Consider the following 16951-nt stretch of genomic DNA (forward strand, 5'->3'; position numbering starts at 1 on the left):
ACGATGAATCCCCGGAGGTGGAGGAGCTCGTAATCGCCGTGGCGGGCCGCGATTCTAGATATCGGAGTGTCATTGACGTCACGCTCGGGAGGCAAGAAAAGAGGCTCAGCGCGATGTGTGTATGCGGTTGCAGATACGGGTCAGCGGGGCCTCGACCGGCCTTGACTCGTCTCTCACACACCGCCCCGAATATTAAAACAATCCGTATCCAGGAGCCCATTGTATTATATACGTATGGCTCGTCTCACGCGCTCATAACCACCTTGTATGAGTAACGCTATGAGCTTTCCTCCCCTTGACCCTTCCTCGGTTTCTCCCATCGCACGCGTCCTCCCCCCCGGGCCATTCCCATATTAATTTTCTTTGTTGCTTCTTTTTACAATCGAGCCCATTGTCATGCATCGGCCGACAGCACTGCGTGCGCTGCATTGCTTTTTTCCCCCGCCTCTGTTTCGGAATATGTGACATTTTTGTGGCGCGTTTACCGTTAAACGACACGCCATGAGTATGCGCGTCTCGCGCGCGCTAGATTCGTCATGCGATTTTTTTTTTTTTTTTTTTTTTTTTTTCATTCAACCAGCATTTTTACTTTTTCAAAAGTACGAAAAACAATGCTCGAGTGTTTCCCCATTGATTGAGAGGCTTGGGTGTGTATACTCGGTTTCTCACGAATGGTCCCGAAAATTTTGCGCGAGGTCAATGACACTCCGTACAATTTGCATGACGCTACTTACAGTAATAGACTAAAGTAAATATATACATATACAAAGTACAAATGAATATGATACAAATTCATTAAGAAATTATACGAAATGTGAAAAATAAACGAGTGAGCGCGACTTAAGGGCTACGGGTATGGGTGAGACTTTGCTGTGATCTCCACGAATATTTTTTTTTTTTTTTTTTTTTTTTTTTTTTCTATATCACATTTATAAATATCGGAGACCTTGATAAAACTGAAAGCATAAAAAATCAAAGTATTAGTAAAATCGGTGGCAGTGCTCGTGAGCCGTGCACTTGCAAAGATATGATGTATATTTAACGTATCGATTGTGGACCCAGTCGGTATTGGGTGTTTACGAATCGTTACAAGTACTTGGCACACGAGCACTAAACTCAAATACTATTGTTAAAGTTTCATGGTGGCTGCGTAAGTACACAAACAAAAATTATTACCACAAAGCTCGGTTAATTTTTTTTTTTTTTTTTTTTTTTTTTTCACAGTTACGCAAAAAGAAAAAAATTGAAGCAAAACACAAATCCACCACAAAACGAGCTATTCTATTCGTTATTATTTTAAGAGTTAAGATGTGACTTCAAACTTCATATAGGCTATACGTGAGTAAGCCCACGTAAATGTATTAGGGATGCATCAACAAAAAGAGACTAGACTAACAAAACTATTCCTGGACGACACATATTTGTATACTAAGGAGGTCGGGACACGAATGCGACCACAATACCACACATTTTTTTAAATCCCGAAGAATGGATCTTTATTTTTTACACAAACTTGCAAGGAGCATTGAAATAGGAAAATAAAAAAAAAAAAAAAGAATTCAAAATTCTTCGCAAGCGGTCTAGTTGTAAAAAAATTGAAAAAAAGAGCGAAGGAAAAAATCTCCGGTTTTGCTGTAGCGATAAAAAAAAAAAAAAAGACTCGCTATTTATTTTTATGATTTCTTTTTCGCTATTGTTTTGCATTGTGTGGTATGTATCATATACAGGAAAAGCTTGGGAGATATACAAAACAGAGTACAAGAAGCAAAAGCGCATGAACGTGAACAGAGGGAGAAGGAATGTCTGGAGGCAGAAATCAATATTTTGGCTTTTTTTTCGAGAGATCCGTATTTCATGTGATGTCTATCGTATATAATATGTGTTTGTAACTCCGATGGCACGTATCATGAGTTTACCGTATGAAAATAATACGCTAACCTTAATTTTTACGAATTTACATTTAAATTGAAGCATAAAATGGGGGAATTCTGTTTTAAGTAGATGTTTATCGCGAGTTAAATGAACATTTATTTCTCATTGGAGTGTCGGTATATATTATGTACTCGTTTGGAGCAATGTGATTATTCACTACAGTGATGTACTTATGTTGATAGAAATTTTTTGAAACAATTGACGATCTCTTGGAACTTTAAATGCGGAAAAAAATTAGTTTATGTTTAAAAGAAAATTTTGGAAAAAATTGAGGAGAAGAAGAAGCAATAAGAAATGTGAAAAAAAAAAAAAAAAAAAACTAAGTATTGTACCTAATGAAAACAGTGTAAAAAATTGATAAGAAAAGCGAGCTGCATATTTTACGTAAATATGCATGTGAAAGGGAATAAAACGCAAATAAAGATAAATATGGACATACGCGTGTTCATGTTCTTTTGAATAGTGTGTGCGCAAGTATTGAACGAGATTGAAAATGTAGTGCATGTACCATGTAGTTTTTTTTCACAAATCCGGATCACTATTTGATAAAATTTTCCTGAATCGAGTAACAATATTTTCAAGCACGTTAATTATCGCTTAGGATTGAAGGGGAGAGGAATAAAATAGTTTTACACGATGCTCGTGTACACACGTGGGGAGGGAAGAGAAATACTCGCGTATCGCTTGTGACGTGTCGTGTTTTTACTTGAAAGTGGACGAGAAGACGCGAACATTGGAGGGAAGAAAAAAAAACAGACGACACGATCGTGGGAGCGACTCGTAACCAAAATGAAAACGTAAACACGTAAACGTGATTGCACTATTGCGACACTCGTCCGATCACGTATACGTACATAATATATAGGTATTATATTATTGCACAGGTCAGGACGCGGACGTGCAAAATGCCCGACACCCATATTCCGACCGGCAATTTCGCGGAGAGGTTATCGATTATACGTCCCGGGCAAACGTGCTCCACAACACTCGTACCCGCGAGCAGATATCACGCGGTGGTGAGAAAACTCGCGCATTTTTCGAAATACCGCCATGATAACAATAATCATAATAGTTTAATTAATTGCTTTGCCGTGACGGTTATTCACTCGCGCCAGCGATGACACGATTCGATAAACACACGTGCTTTTTACCAGATAGTTCATTCTCTCGCGAGTGTAAAAATTGTCATCGGCTGTACCATTTTAGCATCACCCGCGATACGAGCACCCTCATTTTTTTTTTTTCTTTTTTTTTTCAAATACACGCACGACCCCCTACCGAGTCGTTACAACACCGGCTGGGAATGGAATCAATCGAGCGTCGGTGGTTCGGGCTCGCGTCAGCGTGGAAAAGGAAGTTTCCGCAATATTGACCGGGCGCGTATACCAACACAAACACGAGACCGGCGACTCAATTAGTTGGGCCAACGTGGACGGGCCGAAACTACCGGCGTGTAAAACGCGGCCTCCCATAACTGGACTAACCATCGATTGCACTTCGTGTTTAGAAAAGGAGGAGGGGTCAAACAAGTCCTCTCCTTCGTTCGTGCCCCGCGGGGCGGGCGTATAAGTTGTGATGATGGGCGGCTACGGGGGAGGGGGTGTAATGTACAGAGTGCAAAGTTACAGTGTATTGGGTTTCCGGAGGACGATCAATCGAGCCACTCTGCCGAAAACTCGATACACCCCCCAGCCACGTGCGGTAATTTTATATTCCGTGATCACGTATACCTATACCTTTTTTTTTTTTTTTTTTTTTTTCCTCGTCTATCGCGAGGCTCTTCTTTTACTCCTCCCTGGCGAGTTTTACGTCAGTTTTAACGAGGTTTCGTTTTTTTCGGTGCGACACCCACCGGTACCGTGAATCTGATCTAGTTTTACGAGGTGTGTGTGTGTGTGTGTTTTTGTTTTTTTTTTCCCCACCAACCCGAGATGGGTACCTATAGGTGATGGGATTTAAAATCTGTGGCCAACGTGTTATAATTAACAAGCTTTGACGTGTGCGTGTTTTTTTATTGTAGACCTAAAAAGTTGAAAAGCTCGGGTGCAGCCTTTGCCATGTGTGACTATGGGACACAGGAGTGAGACACTAAGTATGGTACAGTGATGTGTCTGGTGTACCGTGAATAATGAGAATATACACGTGTATACCTACTCACACGCAGGTGCAGTGAACCGGAGGATATTGTAAAACGTAAATACCTCCGATATGCATGGCTAAGTATCACATACTCATTTGAAGTATAATGTAGGGGTGGCAAAACGAGAACAGGTTAAAAAAAAAAAAGCAAAAAAAGAAAATCCAAATAAATCAAACATGCACAACTCAAGTATAGGGGGTTAGAAGGGGGCCGGCCGAGGTCCGTCCATCGGATACTCGTACGGGGTTGACTTTAAAGTGGAGAAAAAGCCGTCAAAAACGCGTTGTAATTATTGTAAAGATCAACTGAGCGGAAAACTAGAGAAATGGATGAGTAGTTTTAAAAAATTTTAAAAACGACTCCAAGTTTGAGATTCTCGAAGATGTTTTGTTTGAAAAATTTGTGTTACAGCACAAAAAAGCACGGGCATTTTTTTTTTTTTTTAATTTCAAAACACAAAAGAAAAAAAAACAAAACACGGTAGAATACACAAAACAGTGATGTAAGTGTACACAATTATTATCGGAAAAAAATAGTGATTATATATAATAGCCTGAGTGATTGGCGATGGTAAATGGGAGTGGCATCAAACCAAAGATTAATTTCAACTCCACTGGTGATTAATGCTCAAATAAAAAAAAAAAAAAAAAACTTAATTGTTACAAAACACGCCATTGCAGAGAAAGAAAAAGGAAACTTATACTTTATTGTTGTTAAAAACAAAAAAATAATAACTCTAAATTGCAATGAAATAATGATCATTTGTTTTGCTTTTTTTTTTGTTTTATATTACATAGAAAAACGTTTGCATGTGTGTGTAGCTACTGAATAGTTTGCAATAATCAATAAAAATAGATACTAACCACAAAAAATAGAGGTGCTAACAACACACGACTCACAAGGAATACAAAATCGAAGTGTGTCACAGAGCGGTCGCACATATAAAATTTTGTTCATCTCTCTCTTTCTCCTCAATTGCTAAAATTATCATTTTGTTTATTTTTTTTTAATCACTGCTAGTTTTTTTTTTCAAACTTTTTTTTTTTTTTTTTTTTTGCTTTTGCGCCAAGTAAGTCATCAAACAGACTTACCATTCTTTTTTTGGACAACGACTTTGGCTGCAACTTTAACCGTAGTAGGAGGTGTTCGGTAGAACAAGACGAAGTTTTGCGAGTGGTGGTAGTAGAAGTAGTAGAAGGTAGTAGTAGAGCATAGTGTCGTGCCAAGATAGGAGGAGTCCAAGGCCAGTGTGATTGATAACAAATATAATAGAGAAGGAGTACGATAAACGACAGTCGGTGCATAGTTTTCTTTTCTTTTCTTTTTTTTTTTTTAAGGATTTTTAACGCTTTTGCTTTCCCTCTTGTTTACTCATTTCACTGTTGCTACTGTTAATGTATACCTACACATGGTTCTTACTTTGTTGATCTAGTTAACGGCTCGTTTTTTTTTTTTCGTTTGTTCTCTTTTTTTCAACTTTTTTGGGGCCACATACAATTTAGTCTCTTTTTCTTTTCCAAGTGGAACGCCACCTTCGATAGTGTGTATAATAAGCGAGATGTCGGGTGGTATTTCGAGTACTCCGATCTTTTTTTTTTTGCCCTCGAGTGGTCGTCTCCGCGTTAAGCCATCAAAATATAAAATGAATTAAGTCGTTGTTCTTGAAGCATCGGAGTGTATAAGGAGGTACCCTTAATGGCCCGCTACACGAGAGCCAAAGGATTATCATAAAAAGGCCATTCGAGAGGGGCCTGTTGATCGAGCCCGAGTCCAGGCTTGGCTCTGCAAAGTGGCGAGCTCGACGTAATGAGCCCAGCACGCGAATCACGCCACCGATGCTCCTTACACCGGCTCGCGCACAAATCAATTTGCAATAATTCCTTTGGGCCATCGTTTGCGCGTACGTGGGTTTTCGAGCTGATTATTCGATCGACCGATAATTCAAGTGCCACACTTTGCATGTCCGAGTCTTACCAAAGCAACGGAATGCGATGTGAATTGAAAAACTCCGTCTAACGTGTATATTTTCATAAATAAATTTTTAGCTCCACTTTAATCAGTTGCAAATTATTTTTAAAATTCACTCGAGAACCATATAAAATCAGAGTACTCGAAAATTTTGATAATTATAATGTGTTTGTTTAAAATAAATTGTTTTCTCGCCTAAAATGATCCTTCAAAAATGTCCGAACGAATAAAAGGTCATGAAGAGGAAGCGTAAGGGTCGTCAAATGATAATTGTGAGCAGGAGCTGAGAAAATTTTTTTCCATCGATATTATGAAGAATAAAATTAACAAAATAAAAAAGAACAAAAAAAAACAATTCGATCAACACACAGGCAAATGGATATTTTGTTTTTTTCTTTTCCTTTTCAATTGTATGAATAATACGGATTTCGTGGAGATCCAGTCGAACGTAGAAGATACGGGTAGACATAGTAAAATATATATAAAACGTATTAGCAAAATATTGTAAAAAGTATACATGATCCTTTCGCATTTTCTTTTCAGATGCTATCATTGCCAGTAATTAATAAAAATATACTTTACAGTAATGAAACAGTACAAAAAAAAAAAAAAAAAAAAATTAAAACGAATCACTATTAGATCTGAAAGCATTCATAATAAATAAAATGTTTACTTATAGTATCAGCTACGTTCAAATTGATCAAAGCATGCAATGCCAAGATCGAATAAAATATAATAAAATATTAAGGATGAAATTAGGTGCGTTTGCTTTCGAAAATTTGCACAATGTGATAATGTGACATCCTTGATAATTAAATATTCGTGAAAAAGTGTACGAAAGAAGCAAGTTACAATATTTGATTAAAAGAAGAATTTAAAATGTATATAATATATCCATATTTTTGACCGTATGACTTGTCAAGTGATAACAATAATGTTGAGAATAATAACGGTAAATAATGTAGATAAAACGTGCTTTAGATTATGAAAAAGTAAAAAAAGAGAGTAAGTACATAAATATGCAAAAAGTATAGACGAAACGCACGTGAGAGACGTGTTGGTTGGTTTAGCATTGATATTAAAAAATGCAATACTTGATGCAAAATACGTATACATAATGTAAGTCGAATATTAAAATTTTTTAGTTGGATGTATTGGAGCTACGAAAGAGTTTGAAAAATGAAAAATGATGTTTTGAAAGTTGATAAGAGAAACCGAGTTATTTTGACCGATGTGGCAGTAAATATAAAAAATAAAAAAAAATACGTGTAACGCAGAGGGAAAGTAATGATTAAAAAAAAAAAAAAAAATTGTTAAAAATAATTAAAGGGTGGTTATATTGGGCGCGCAAACGAAAAAAAAATGGGGAGAAATTCATAGATTAACATGAAAAATATAAAGGTACAATCGAGAAGATATTATAATAGAGAAGTTTGACACATTGACACTATCTATATAGCTAGTAAAATTATAACGACAATCGAAGCATTCATATTTTTGACGAATAATAAGGTTGAATGATACTTCTTACCATCTGTCCGTGCAGCAATATAATTTTCGTTCGAGAAAAAGAAAAAAGAAAAAATACATTTTTAAGTGCTAACATGTTTATTTGTCAGCGCATTATTATTTTATATTTTTTTAAAGATTGAAAAATAATTCTCCTACTCGTAGTTTTACTTCTTTTATAGTGTTTTTTCAAGGTTGCAAAATATTAAAGAACAAAAAAAGGCAAACAATACAAAATTCAAAATCTTTATTATAAAACTCGTATTCAACATAAAAGTTCCACACAAAAAAAAAAAAAAAAAATTATCAATAAATATTACTATAGCGATTCATTTTCGTACCTTTTTGTGAAAGCAACACTATAAAAGTGGAAGACGTCACTTCACTCTCGCACACATGTACAAAAATGTATCGATGTGTATTTAACAGTAAAAAGCCAAAAAATCTCAGAAAATGTACGAGAAAAGTGAACGGCTTTGGCAAAAAATTTTTGAAAAACAGAAAAAACAGTATAGTCATAGTAGTAAAAAAAAGAACATTACCTTCTTCCAGCGCATCGTCTCCGTCGCTCATAAGTTCATCGTCCGAGCAAATGTTAAGAACATTCACTAACATTTCCGTAACTATAAAGAAACAAATGAAGATAAAGTTTAGTACTACCAAAAATAACGATAATATTATATTGACCTGTAAAAAAAGTCATGATATTAAATTTGAAAGCAACGTAAAGTTGTGATGTGTTTTAGTTACATGTAATCAAGTAAATGAAACCAATATTGAATATAATTAAATACCTTTTTCGCCAACGAAAGGCAGGGACCACGTGAAAACGTCCATGAAATTGGGTAACCAGTACGGATGTGGCGAGCAATTGAACTGCCTAATGTTCATGACGTTGTTCTCGTATTTAAGCACAGCCGCCTAAATGACCAAAATCACAATAATTAATCCGCGCAATCTCGCCAACCTCGCTCGCAGTTGTCCCGCTCGAACCAAGTTAAAATCTTACATTTTTTTTGTTGCTACAAGTTAAATTGTCGCGCTATGCGGTACCAGTAAAACCTTTTTTTTTTTTTTTTTTGCTCAACATTGCAAACTGTGTACTCCAACACTCGAATAAAAGTTCCGTGGCAAATGCACTAGTACACGGACACCAGCGGGGGACAACAGCTCTGCGATGCAACGTATAAATATTCAGCCGAAGCTGACATTACGACCGCGCGTTTCCATTATATTCCATTAAAATGTTAATCGGTACATGTATGCTCTCGGAGGAAGAAAGCATTAGCATTGCAAATACTTTTGGGCGCACGGAGAGCGAATTCAATGATATCGGGCTCGTGTATCGCGCGAGGCGAGGAAAAGAAGCTCTGTAAATTCGAACCTTGTTGTTGTAGACGTCGAGGTAATTGGGAGCACTGAAGATGGTTATCAGCGATGGGAAGCCCGTCGTCTGCGACTTGCGGTACATGCGGTATCCGGCGTCCTGTGCCTCGTGCGCCCTAATGATACTCAGCAGATTGTTGTTCTGGAGGAAGTCGCAACACGCCGCGTAACTGTGGAACAATAAATGCAAAACACAATCACACGATCAGACAGAGGTATACGAGCTTTGGTATACATGTACTCTGTGTCTTGACCATACATGAAGCCATATTTTTTTTTTTTTTTTTTTTTTTTTTTTCATGCTCTATCGGCGGATTCCGTCTTTTACGACCCACGAGTAATCATTATAAATGCTTTTCATACATAAGGAAATAGTTGCCGTTCCCCTTGTCCGAGACATTTGATGCAAAACTCGTGATTTTGTTATGTAATTTTTCCATTAGTAGTAAACGGTAGAGGTGTGATGAGTCAAGTGTTGTTTCCCCATCCCCCTATCGCGCACGAGTACAAACATATACCTTATTGCGTTTTCACGCCCCAATTAGACAATCGCCGTGCATTGTTCGGAGTATAGTGGGAAGGTGCTGTTTAGTGGTAGTTTTTATACTCAGTAAAAATTGTAATTTATTGTACAGTGAAGATCTGTTTGCTCACAACTTACCATATACAAAATGCTAATTTCACAAAATGAAAATCACGTAGAGGTGCCTTATATACATATATACGCATCGGACGGACTGTGCGCGCTATACTACATATTTACACGTATACACGTCCAGCGGCATAATGGCTCATAAACAGGAGGAGGAAACAAATAGATCCAGCGGCCGCAACATCTATTTATAGGATTAGCTGTCGGTTTGTTCGCGTACTCGGCGAGGTTTTTTTTTACATTTCCAAGTTTAGGGTACACGTAGGTGGCTCGTCTATACCGCGCCCACAATGTTTGTCTCGAAGCGCGATTTGGCACTTTTTACGAAAAAAAAAAACTGTTTGGGAGTACAAAGCAGCGCCAAACTATGTATACCTGCACCGAGTGGCTCTTTGTACGAATTATATTGTAATCCTCTGGAAATTTATTCAGCTTTCAAGGTAAATTTTCGTATACGGAATGCCCACACCCACGTGTATACGTATATACGTAAAATATACGAGAGCCGTGTAAATGTGGAGTTGTCGCGACTCATGGTGATGATGACGAGCTGCGAGAGGCGAGCGTCATAATTTCAATTAGCCGGAGTGGGGCTTCCCCCGGACCGTCTTGGTCATGCATGCGCGAGCACCGTATTTATGGTTCAGTTATCGTTTTTATCGAAAAGGAATATCGATCCCAACTATGGTACGATTCAAGATGTTCCGTGGATAAATGGAGGACCTTTCGATGAATCTGTCACAGAAAAGTCAGTACATGTATATGATGCAGGCATCGCGGCGAAATCTTGGGTGCAATCCGCGAGCGCGAAGAGTTTGCACATTTTATTTAACGAGAGAGAAAAAAAGCTCTCTTCCCCTCGGGACCTGTTTCATCCATTGACAGTCCTACGAGGACTCGCTTAAAAATAGCTCGGAGCCCGCATGGGCGACTCGTTGGGTGCACCGGGGCAAGGACTATGCACGCCTCGTGGACGCACCCGGATAACCTTCCCCTGCTCGCAGCCTCTTTTGTGCGGATAAAAGAGATACAGATGGGGGAGGAGCTTCCCTCGTCCAGCGCACGTCAAAGGCAAAACGCGCACACACGCGCGAGCCTCCCCCCCCCCTCACCGACGCGCGATCGAAATTCCTTGGTTGCATATATTTACGTACATCCCTTTATCTCGCGGATCTTTCGGGCTTTTAGATTTTCCGAATGGATTCCGCGCAACTCGTTTCAGGGGCTTCGGTCGTACCTTTCACGGAATTTCATTTTGATCGGCCAATGCACGGGAGCCATGGAATTTTCCCGTTTTCTCTGGAAATGATTATTAATCACGCTTCGCTCCGATCGCGGAGCTTTTAGCTCGCCTCTCCGCTACGTATCGAAATTTCATTTGGATTTTCCGAATAGGGGGAAGGGGGGCTTCAACACCCGCCCCTGTAATACAATAAATGCCGCGGACGAGTTTTCGAGTGATGAACGAGCAAACAAAAAAAAAAACAAAAAAAAAAAAAAAAACAAGCGTTTCACAAATAGAGAGAGGGAAAATGAGAAACGACACTGTGACATGTAAATGGGATTACGATGGTTTGATCACTCTCTGATGGGAGTTGGCGCCTACTACAACGAAACGAGAACCATATACCATATATAACTTGGTTAATCCATACCTTTTTATCGGTTATCGTTTTTTCCCCGGACTAGCTTTTTCCATCAAGGATACCGTTCAGGCATCATTTGAGATGTAGGCCAATTATAATGCAATTGTTTCGCGACCGCATTCAATTTTCATGCTCATAATCGTGCGCATGTCGCTATTTTCCTTGGATGTATGAAAGTTATCTGGGACACTCACTAATGCGTTATACGTATCAAACACGTAAGAAACGCAAATTTTATGTATTTGCTTGTAAATTAAAACGAATTTATCCCTCTTTCAATACATTGAATTTCATTTGCGATTGGTGTTGTTTCGCAGTTTAAAAAAAAAAGAGCCGCCAGCACATGCGTGTATTGGACCCAAAATTGATACGTATGTAAGCGTAATCGCTTGAAAAAAATTGATAGATAAACAGCCGAAAGCTTACCTGTAGAAATACGAGCATCCTCGTACGCTGTTGTGGGAAAAGTGCTCGGCGTTTTTCTCGTTGCCAAAGTCCTCGAGCGGATCCGACCAGAGGAGGTCGCACATGGGTCCGAAGGCCGGTGGTTCTTTGAACCTGTCGAGCTACAACACACGGACACACGCCAAATGAAATCTCGGTCCCACATGCCTCGGTTGCGTGTAACTAACGAGGCTCATCGGACCGAATCAAAACTCCGATAATGATCATCCCCGGGAAAGCGGCGTTGAATTTTGCGCGCCTCGTCACCCGATCGATCGTTGTATTTGGTTCTATTTACGGACAAACAACAACGAGCCGGCTACTCTGCTTTTCAATAAGGAATTTAATTAATCACCGCTGATCGACGCCTCCGAATCCCTTGTAATTCATGGTCCGCCCGTACAAGGATGGTGGAGCCCTCCTTTGTCCGTTAGCTCGATGATTATTTATAGGGACAAAGCGATACAGAAACGAAAAAAATTAAGTTTAGAGGGAGGGAGGGAGGGGAAACCGATAAACGAGGCCGTACAGCAATTGTTCTAGAAATAGCCGGTAAAACAACCATGGCTCATCCACATGGGTAATCTCGGGGAGTCCTGGAATACGTCAATTGGGAGGGAGAGAGCCGCGGTCGTTCAATTGCAGCCGTATACCGTAAATGAAAATAGATGGCTAAAAGCGATTTCTTTTTTTTTTCCCCCATCACCGTAAAGAGCTCACCTTGCGTATGTCTTCTAAATTGTGGATTTCCGGCGACAGGCCGCCGTGCACACAGAGGAACTGCTGGTTCATGAGAGCCGCTAGGGGTAAACAGTCAAAGGCCTCCATACACGCGTCGTACACTCTCTCCGAGTATTTGATTCTACCTGAAAACAAAGGGAGGGAGGGAGAGATGGGTATACACGTTCACCACAACCACTAGCACCACCATCAAGTAGACTTACATTCCTGTTTGAATGTGAAGTATTCCGTGAGATGCCGGCACTCGTGGTTACCCCTGAGCAGGTAGAGTGTCGTTGGGTGGCAGAGTTTAAGGGCCCACAGGTACAGCACGCACTGCAACAGTTGCATTTTTTTTTTTTTTTTTTTTTCTTAGTAACATTGCTCACAAGGTGTTGTGTGGAAAAAAAAAAAAACGTGGGAGAATTGGATACATCTTGAACCAAGGGGGAGAAGAGCAACAACAACTGGAAGACCAACTGACCTCGATACTGAAGTAGCCCCTGTCGACGTAATCCCCGAGGAAGAGGTATTTTGTGGACGAGGGCGGTCCGCCCACTTCGAACAGTTTCATTAGATCGTAAAACTGTCCGTGAATGTCGCCGCACACTGTAACGTCAAACATAAGTATAATCTCCCAATGATACAACGGCTAATCGATGATCTGCGCTCTGCGTGTTTTGTCGTATATAATTATTATATACGACATAATAAATAACAAAATGGATAAAAAAACAGTGATGGCTTACCGGTGACGGGGGCCTCGATGTCGATCATCGTTCTCTCCTGGCGCAGGAGCTGGGCGCCCTCGTTGATGATGCGCAGCGCCGCCTGCTCGTCGATCCTCCCTTCGAGTATGAAGTGCTGCTTGAGGACGTCCGGGCGGGGCTTCTGGGTGCGCTGGTCGAAGACCTCGGCCACCGTGAGTTTGCGCGACGGCGGGAACGGCACATCTGAGCCAACATACAAACGCCATCGTATTTATACAGGCACGCGTACTCGATATTGTTTTTACGTGCAGCTGTACACGTGCACGCGCACATCATCATTTTGGACAAATGTGCGGGATAAGTGCATCAGGTATGGCTTTTCAATAAGAGGGCGTGACTTGGACGTTTTTTAGAAATTGAATATTTGTGGGCAATATTTGAATATAATTGGGCAATGTGTATAGTGACTGGTTTACAATTAATGTTGATACCCTCTTATGTTTCGAGGTGTGCCAGAAATAGCACCGAGGCTCAAATTGCCAACTCTGACTGAGATAATATTGCGCTACACCTTTTCTACACGTGTTGTTTGAATTAAAACAGCCTGACCCTTTCAATTATTGCCTTTCACAATTTTTCTCGCCATACGCTTGTTTCCAATGTATTTTTTTTTTTAGAACGAAGTTCTTTATGTCGCGTTACTCGGGGGGCTGGAATTTGAAAACCGACAGATTTTTTTTTTTTTTGGAAACGAAAGTGGTTTCACCCGAAGTCTCTTCCTCTCAAGTTTCAAGTAACAAGGTAACAACTTCGTGAGAACGTCGTGCATAAATACAGTACTCGCGAAGTTCAACCATGAAATACTTGTTCCCGAGTCTGAATGTGATGAAAAAACTTATCAAGTATTCAATCGTTAATAAGTTGAACGATTTGTATATTATCAAATAATTAATACAATGGCTTATGCTACAACATATCCTGATCCATTCTTATAAAAATTTGTAAATGAAAATTGTTATTTCCATTACTTTTTTCACATTAAAAATTAAAATGAATTTAACTACGTTTTGTGTTTAAAAGTTTTTTTCAATAAAAAAAAAGTTAAATTACTAACTGAAAGTTGTTTTCAGTACCATTTAATTAAAAAAATTTTATTTCATTGACAGATATTTTTACCACAAATAGCCTGATTTTTTATAGTATTAATACATTTATTCAACGTAAGGGAGATTAAAAAAAAAATTGCAAAAATTTGGGTGCGCACAACAGCGCTTGAGCCAGGTAGCTGACCTGTCATCCCTAGTGGTTGTCATTACTATCTTCTAACACCCTAGTAAGGCTCCTGGCTCAATTTCCCTATCCTACTTTCTATCTGTCCCTACAACCCTCAATGTGCTACTTATGATTCTACCTTAGATCTAGGATTAACACTACCTTATATCTATTTTTCTTATTCTATCTTACACCTATTTTTTTATTCTACGTTAATTCTAATTATTATTCTAATTATTCTACCTTAAGATCTACTCTTATTGTTCTACCTTACATCTAGTCTTACTACTCTACCTTAAATCTATGATTTTTAATTCTACATTAAAATCTATTTGCTTACTGACTAAGGCTTATAGATTAATTAATTTCTACCCAACACCGCTTAAAAACTACGTCGAAGGTTGGGTCTCGAACCCGGACCTCCTGGCAACTCAATATCTGATAGCTAAGGCTTTCATACGCACTTAACCACGCAGCTACTGAGCTCTTAATGCCAGGCTTGTTTAATAGTAAATTTCAATCATTAGTTTGGTATAGATAACAAAATGCCTGTAAGTGAGATACTTGTGTATGTGTTAATTGCTTGGCGTATCGGTAAGTATATCTATATGCCCGACTAACTTAACTGTAATCGGTTATACAGATTTACTGATATCATGCTAGGCCCACATAGTTATCAAATTTCTCGTTGGAGGGCGCCGTTTTTGCAACGCGATCGAGGCCCAGCTGACACATAATGATGTGCAAACGTAGCAGTGGGTGTTTGCTTAAAATAATTACAATGTACCATCTTACAATATTGTATTACACTGGAAGAAAAGTGGCAACAAAAAGCCAACGCGATGTTAAAAGCGTCGCATTCTAGATGATAAATTTAATCTTCTACGCCCCCTTGCATGAGAAAAACAAAGCGTCTACGTGAGTAACATTGAAGCTAATGTGCAGCTGAATAGAATTAAAAGCGTATGACGTGCGCTATGGAATGAAAAATGAGCGGATATTTCGTATTTAATTGTTTAAGGAAATGAATCTTTGATCTCCAACTGAAAATTTACCAAAAACTGGCGCCTCACGTGTTTTGTTGGTATAGCAAGTGCATTTGTCGGTCAGCCGGATCCCTCCGTGTGTTGAGTATACCTATATGTACATAATTATTATATGTTATCATAACAACTCGCCGCGACGCTGCGCTGGTATATAGATATACAAAACTCGATGGAAATCTGACCGACCGACTGAAAAATGCTAATGATACTAATTACCAGATTAGATTATATCCATCACTAATTATTTTTCCACACTATAGATGGCATATAAGCTTTGCTTTGATAAGTATAAGCTCACTTGTAAAATAATAAAAGGCGTTGTTCTGCACACAGGATATTGTATTGTGGTCGTTGTGAACGATTTCGGTTCATCAAGTCCGAAAGAGGCTGTTTCGAATCACATGTGCGAGTATGTATATACACGACGAGGCTTGAGCACGTGTCCATTGTAACGTGTACTTTCGCGCCTCCGCTGTCCATCCGTACCTACATATATCATCATCATCATCGATAGAAAGTTGAAGGTTTGAAGATCAGTCAAGTGTGCGTATTGTGTAAATACAATCAGACGTAGCTCCCCCATCTACTACAACGTAATTCATAGGCTCGAGAGGGTTCACGCACAATTAAATACGTACAAGAGGTGCCACTTTTTTTTCTTTTTTTTTACTACTCACAATATCCTAAATGCAATAAAAACATGTATCACATGCTCGCGAAATCAGTGAAGAAACAATATAGTAGCGGCTCGCGAGATAAGCCCGCGTTACGTTTCTCACCGCTATGTTGACACAAAGTTAAACTGGATTAGCCTGCTACAGTTGCAGCGCGTCTATGTGTATTTATATATAAATGTGTGTAAGTAACACGCGCGCACACGTACACATGTACATTAAGAAGCTCGGCTTGATCCGCAATTATTCGCAATCGCTGAGGGATAATCCTTTTCGTATTCTTTGATTGATACCAACACCAGAGATGAGATACACAGACACTCGACGGCTCAACAGGTGATGTGGTTGGTGTACACGTACACATATATCTAACTTATTGGTCTTCTGGGACTTGGAGAGAATCGATGCAGTCGTATACAACCAATTCTGTTTACTGCATCGACTCTTTGTTTATTAATGTGCATTTTTTTTTTTTTTTTTTTATTACATTGTAGTTAATCGTTTATTTCTTATAATTTTAAACAAGTTGGTTTTAGTTAAAACGCCTATTAAAAATAAATGCACACAAATGTGTGCCCATACAGGTAGTATAGCATCTTTTCAGTAGAACAAGTCAATATTGGTAAGACAGCGTGTTGGGCAACATACACCCTTATATACACCACGATCAAGTAAGTATATTATACTGATGTTTACTGGATGACTCGTTGAAAATATAGGAGGCTTCCCTGATGAATTGTTGTATTGTTTATCCGAAGGGCTTTTCCAATAGAAATGACTTGGAGGAAAGAGAAAATACGAAAAGGACGAAGGGAGCTTCTCTCGTTTGGGTGAATTCTTATTCCTATTCCG

The 16951-nt window shown here is 39.1% G+C and overlaps 1 protein-coding gene across 8 annotated transcripts in view; it reads right to left on the bottom strand.

Annotated features, from left to right (window-relative positions):
- The window catches only part of LOC106645154 (serine/threonine-protein phosphatase 2B catalytic subunit 2), a 69521-nt gene that overhangs the window by 9075 nt on the left and 43495 nt on the right, over positions 1-16951 (bottom strand). For 5 of the 8 annotated variants that reach the window (XM_089598204.1, XM_089598203.1, XM_089598199.1 and 2 more), the window contains exons 3-11: positions 13147-13350; positions 12882-13006; positions 12622-12733; positions 12398-12543; positions 11660-11799; positions 8934-9105; positions 8344-8470; positions 8092-8172; positions 5164-5196 (exon numbers count right to left, since the gene is read on the bottom strand). In XM_089598204.1, the coding sequence (XP_089454330.1) occupies positions 5164-5196; positions 8092-8172; positions 8344-8470; positions 8934-9105; positions 11660-11799; positions 12398-12543; positions 12622-12733; positions 12882-13006; positions 13147-13350 (1140 nt within the window). Of the gene's footprint in view, positions 1-5163; positions 5197-7571; positions 7575-8091; positions 8173-8343; positions 8471-8933; positions 9106-11659; positions 11800-12397; positions 12544-12617; positions 12734-12881; positions 13007-13146; positions 13351-16951 lie in introns of all 8 variants that reach the window. The other 3 variants (XM_089598206.1, XM_089598205.1, XM_089598207.1) reach the window with 2 other exon arrangements.

This window comes from Copidosoma floridanum, unplaced genomic scaffold (genome assembly GCF_036245765.1).
Source record: "Copidosoma floridanum isolate Cflo_tuat_1 unplaced genomic scaffold, Cflo_Japanese_pri ptg000006l, whole genome shotgun sequence".
NCBI lineage: Eukaryota > Metazoa > Arthropoda > Insecta > Hymenoptera > Encyrtidae > Copidosoma > Copidosoma floridanum.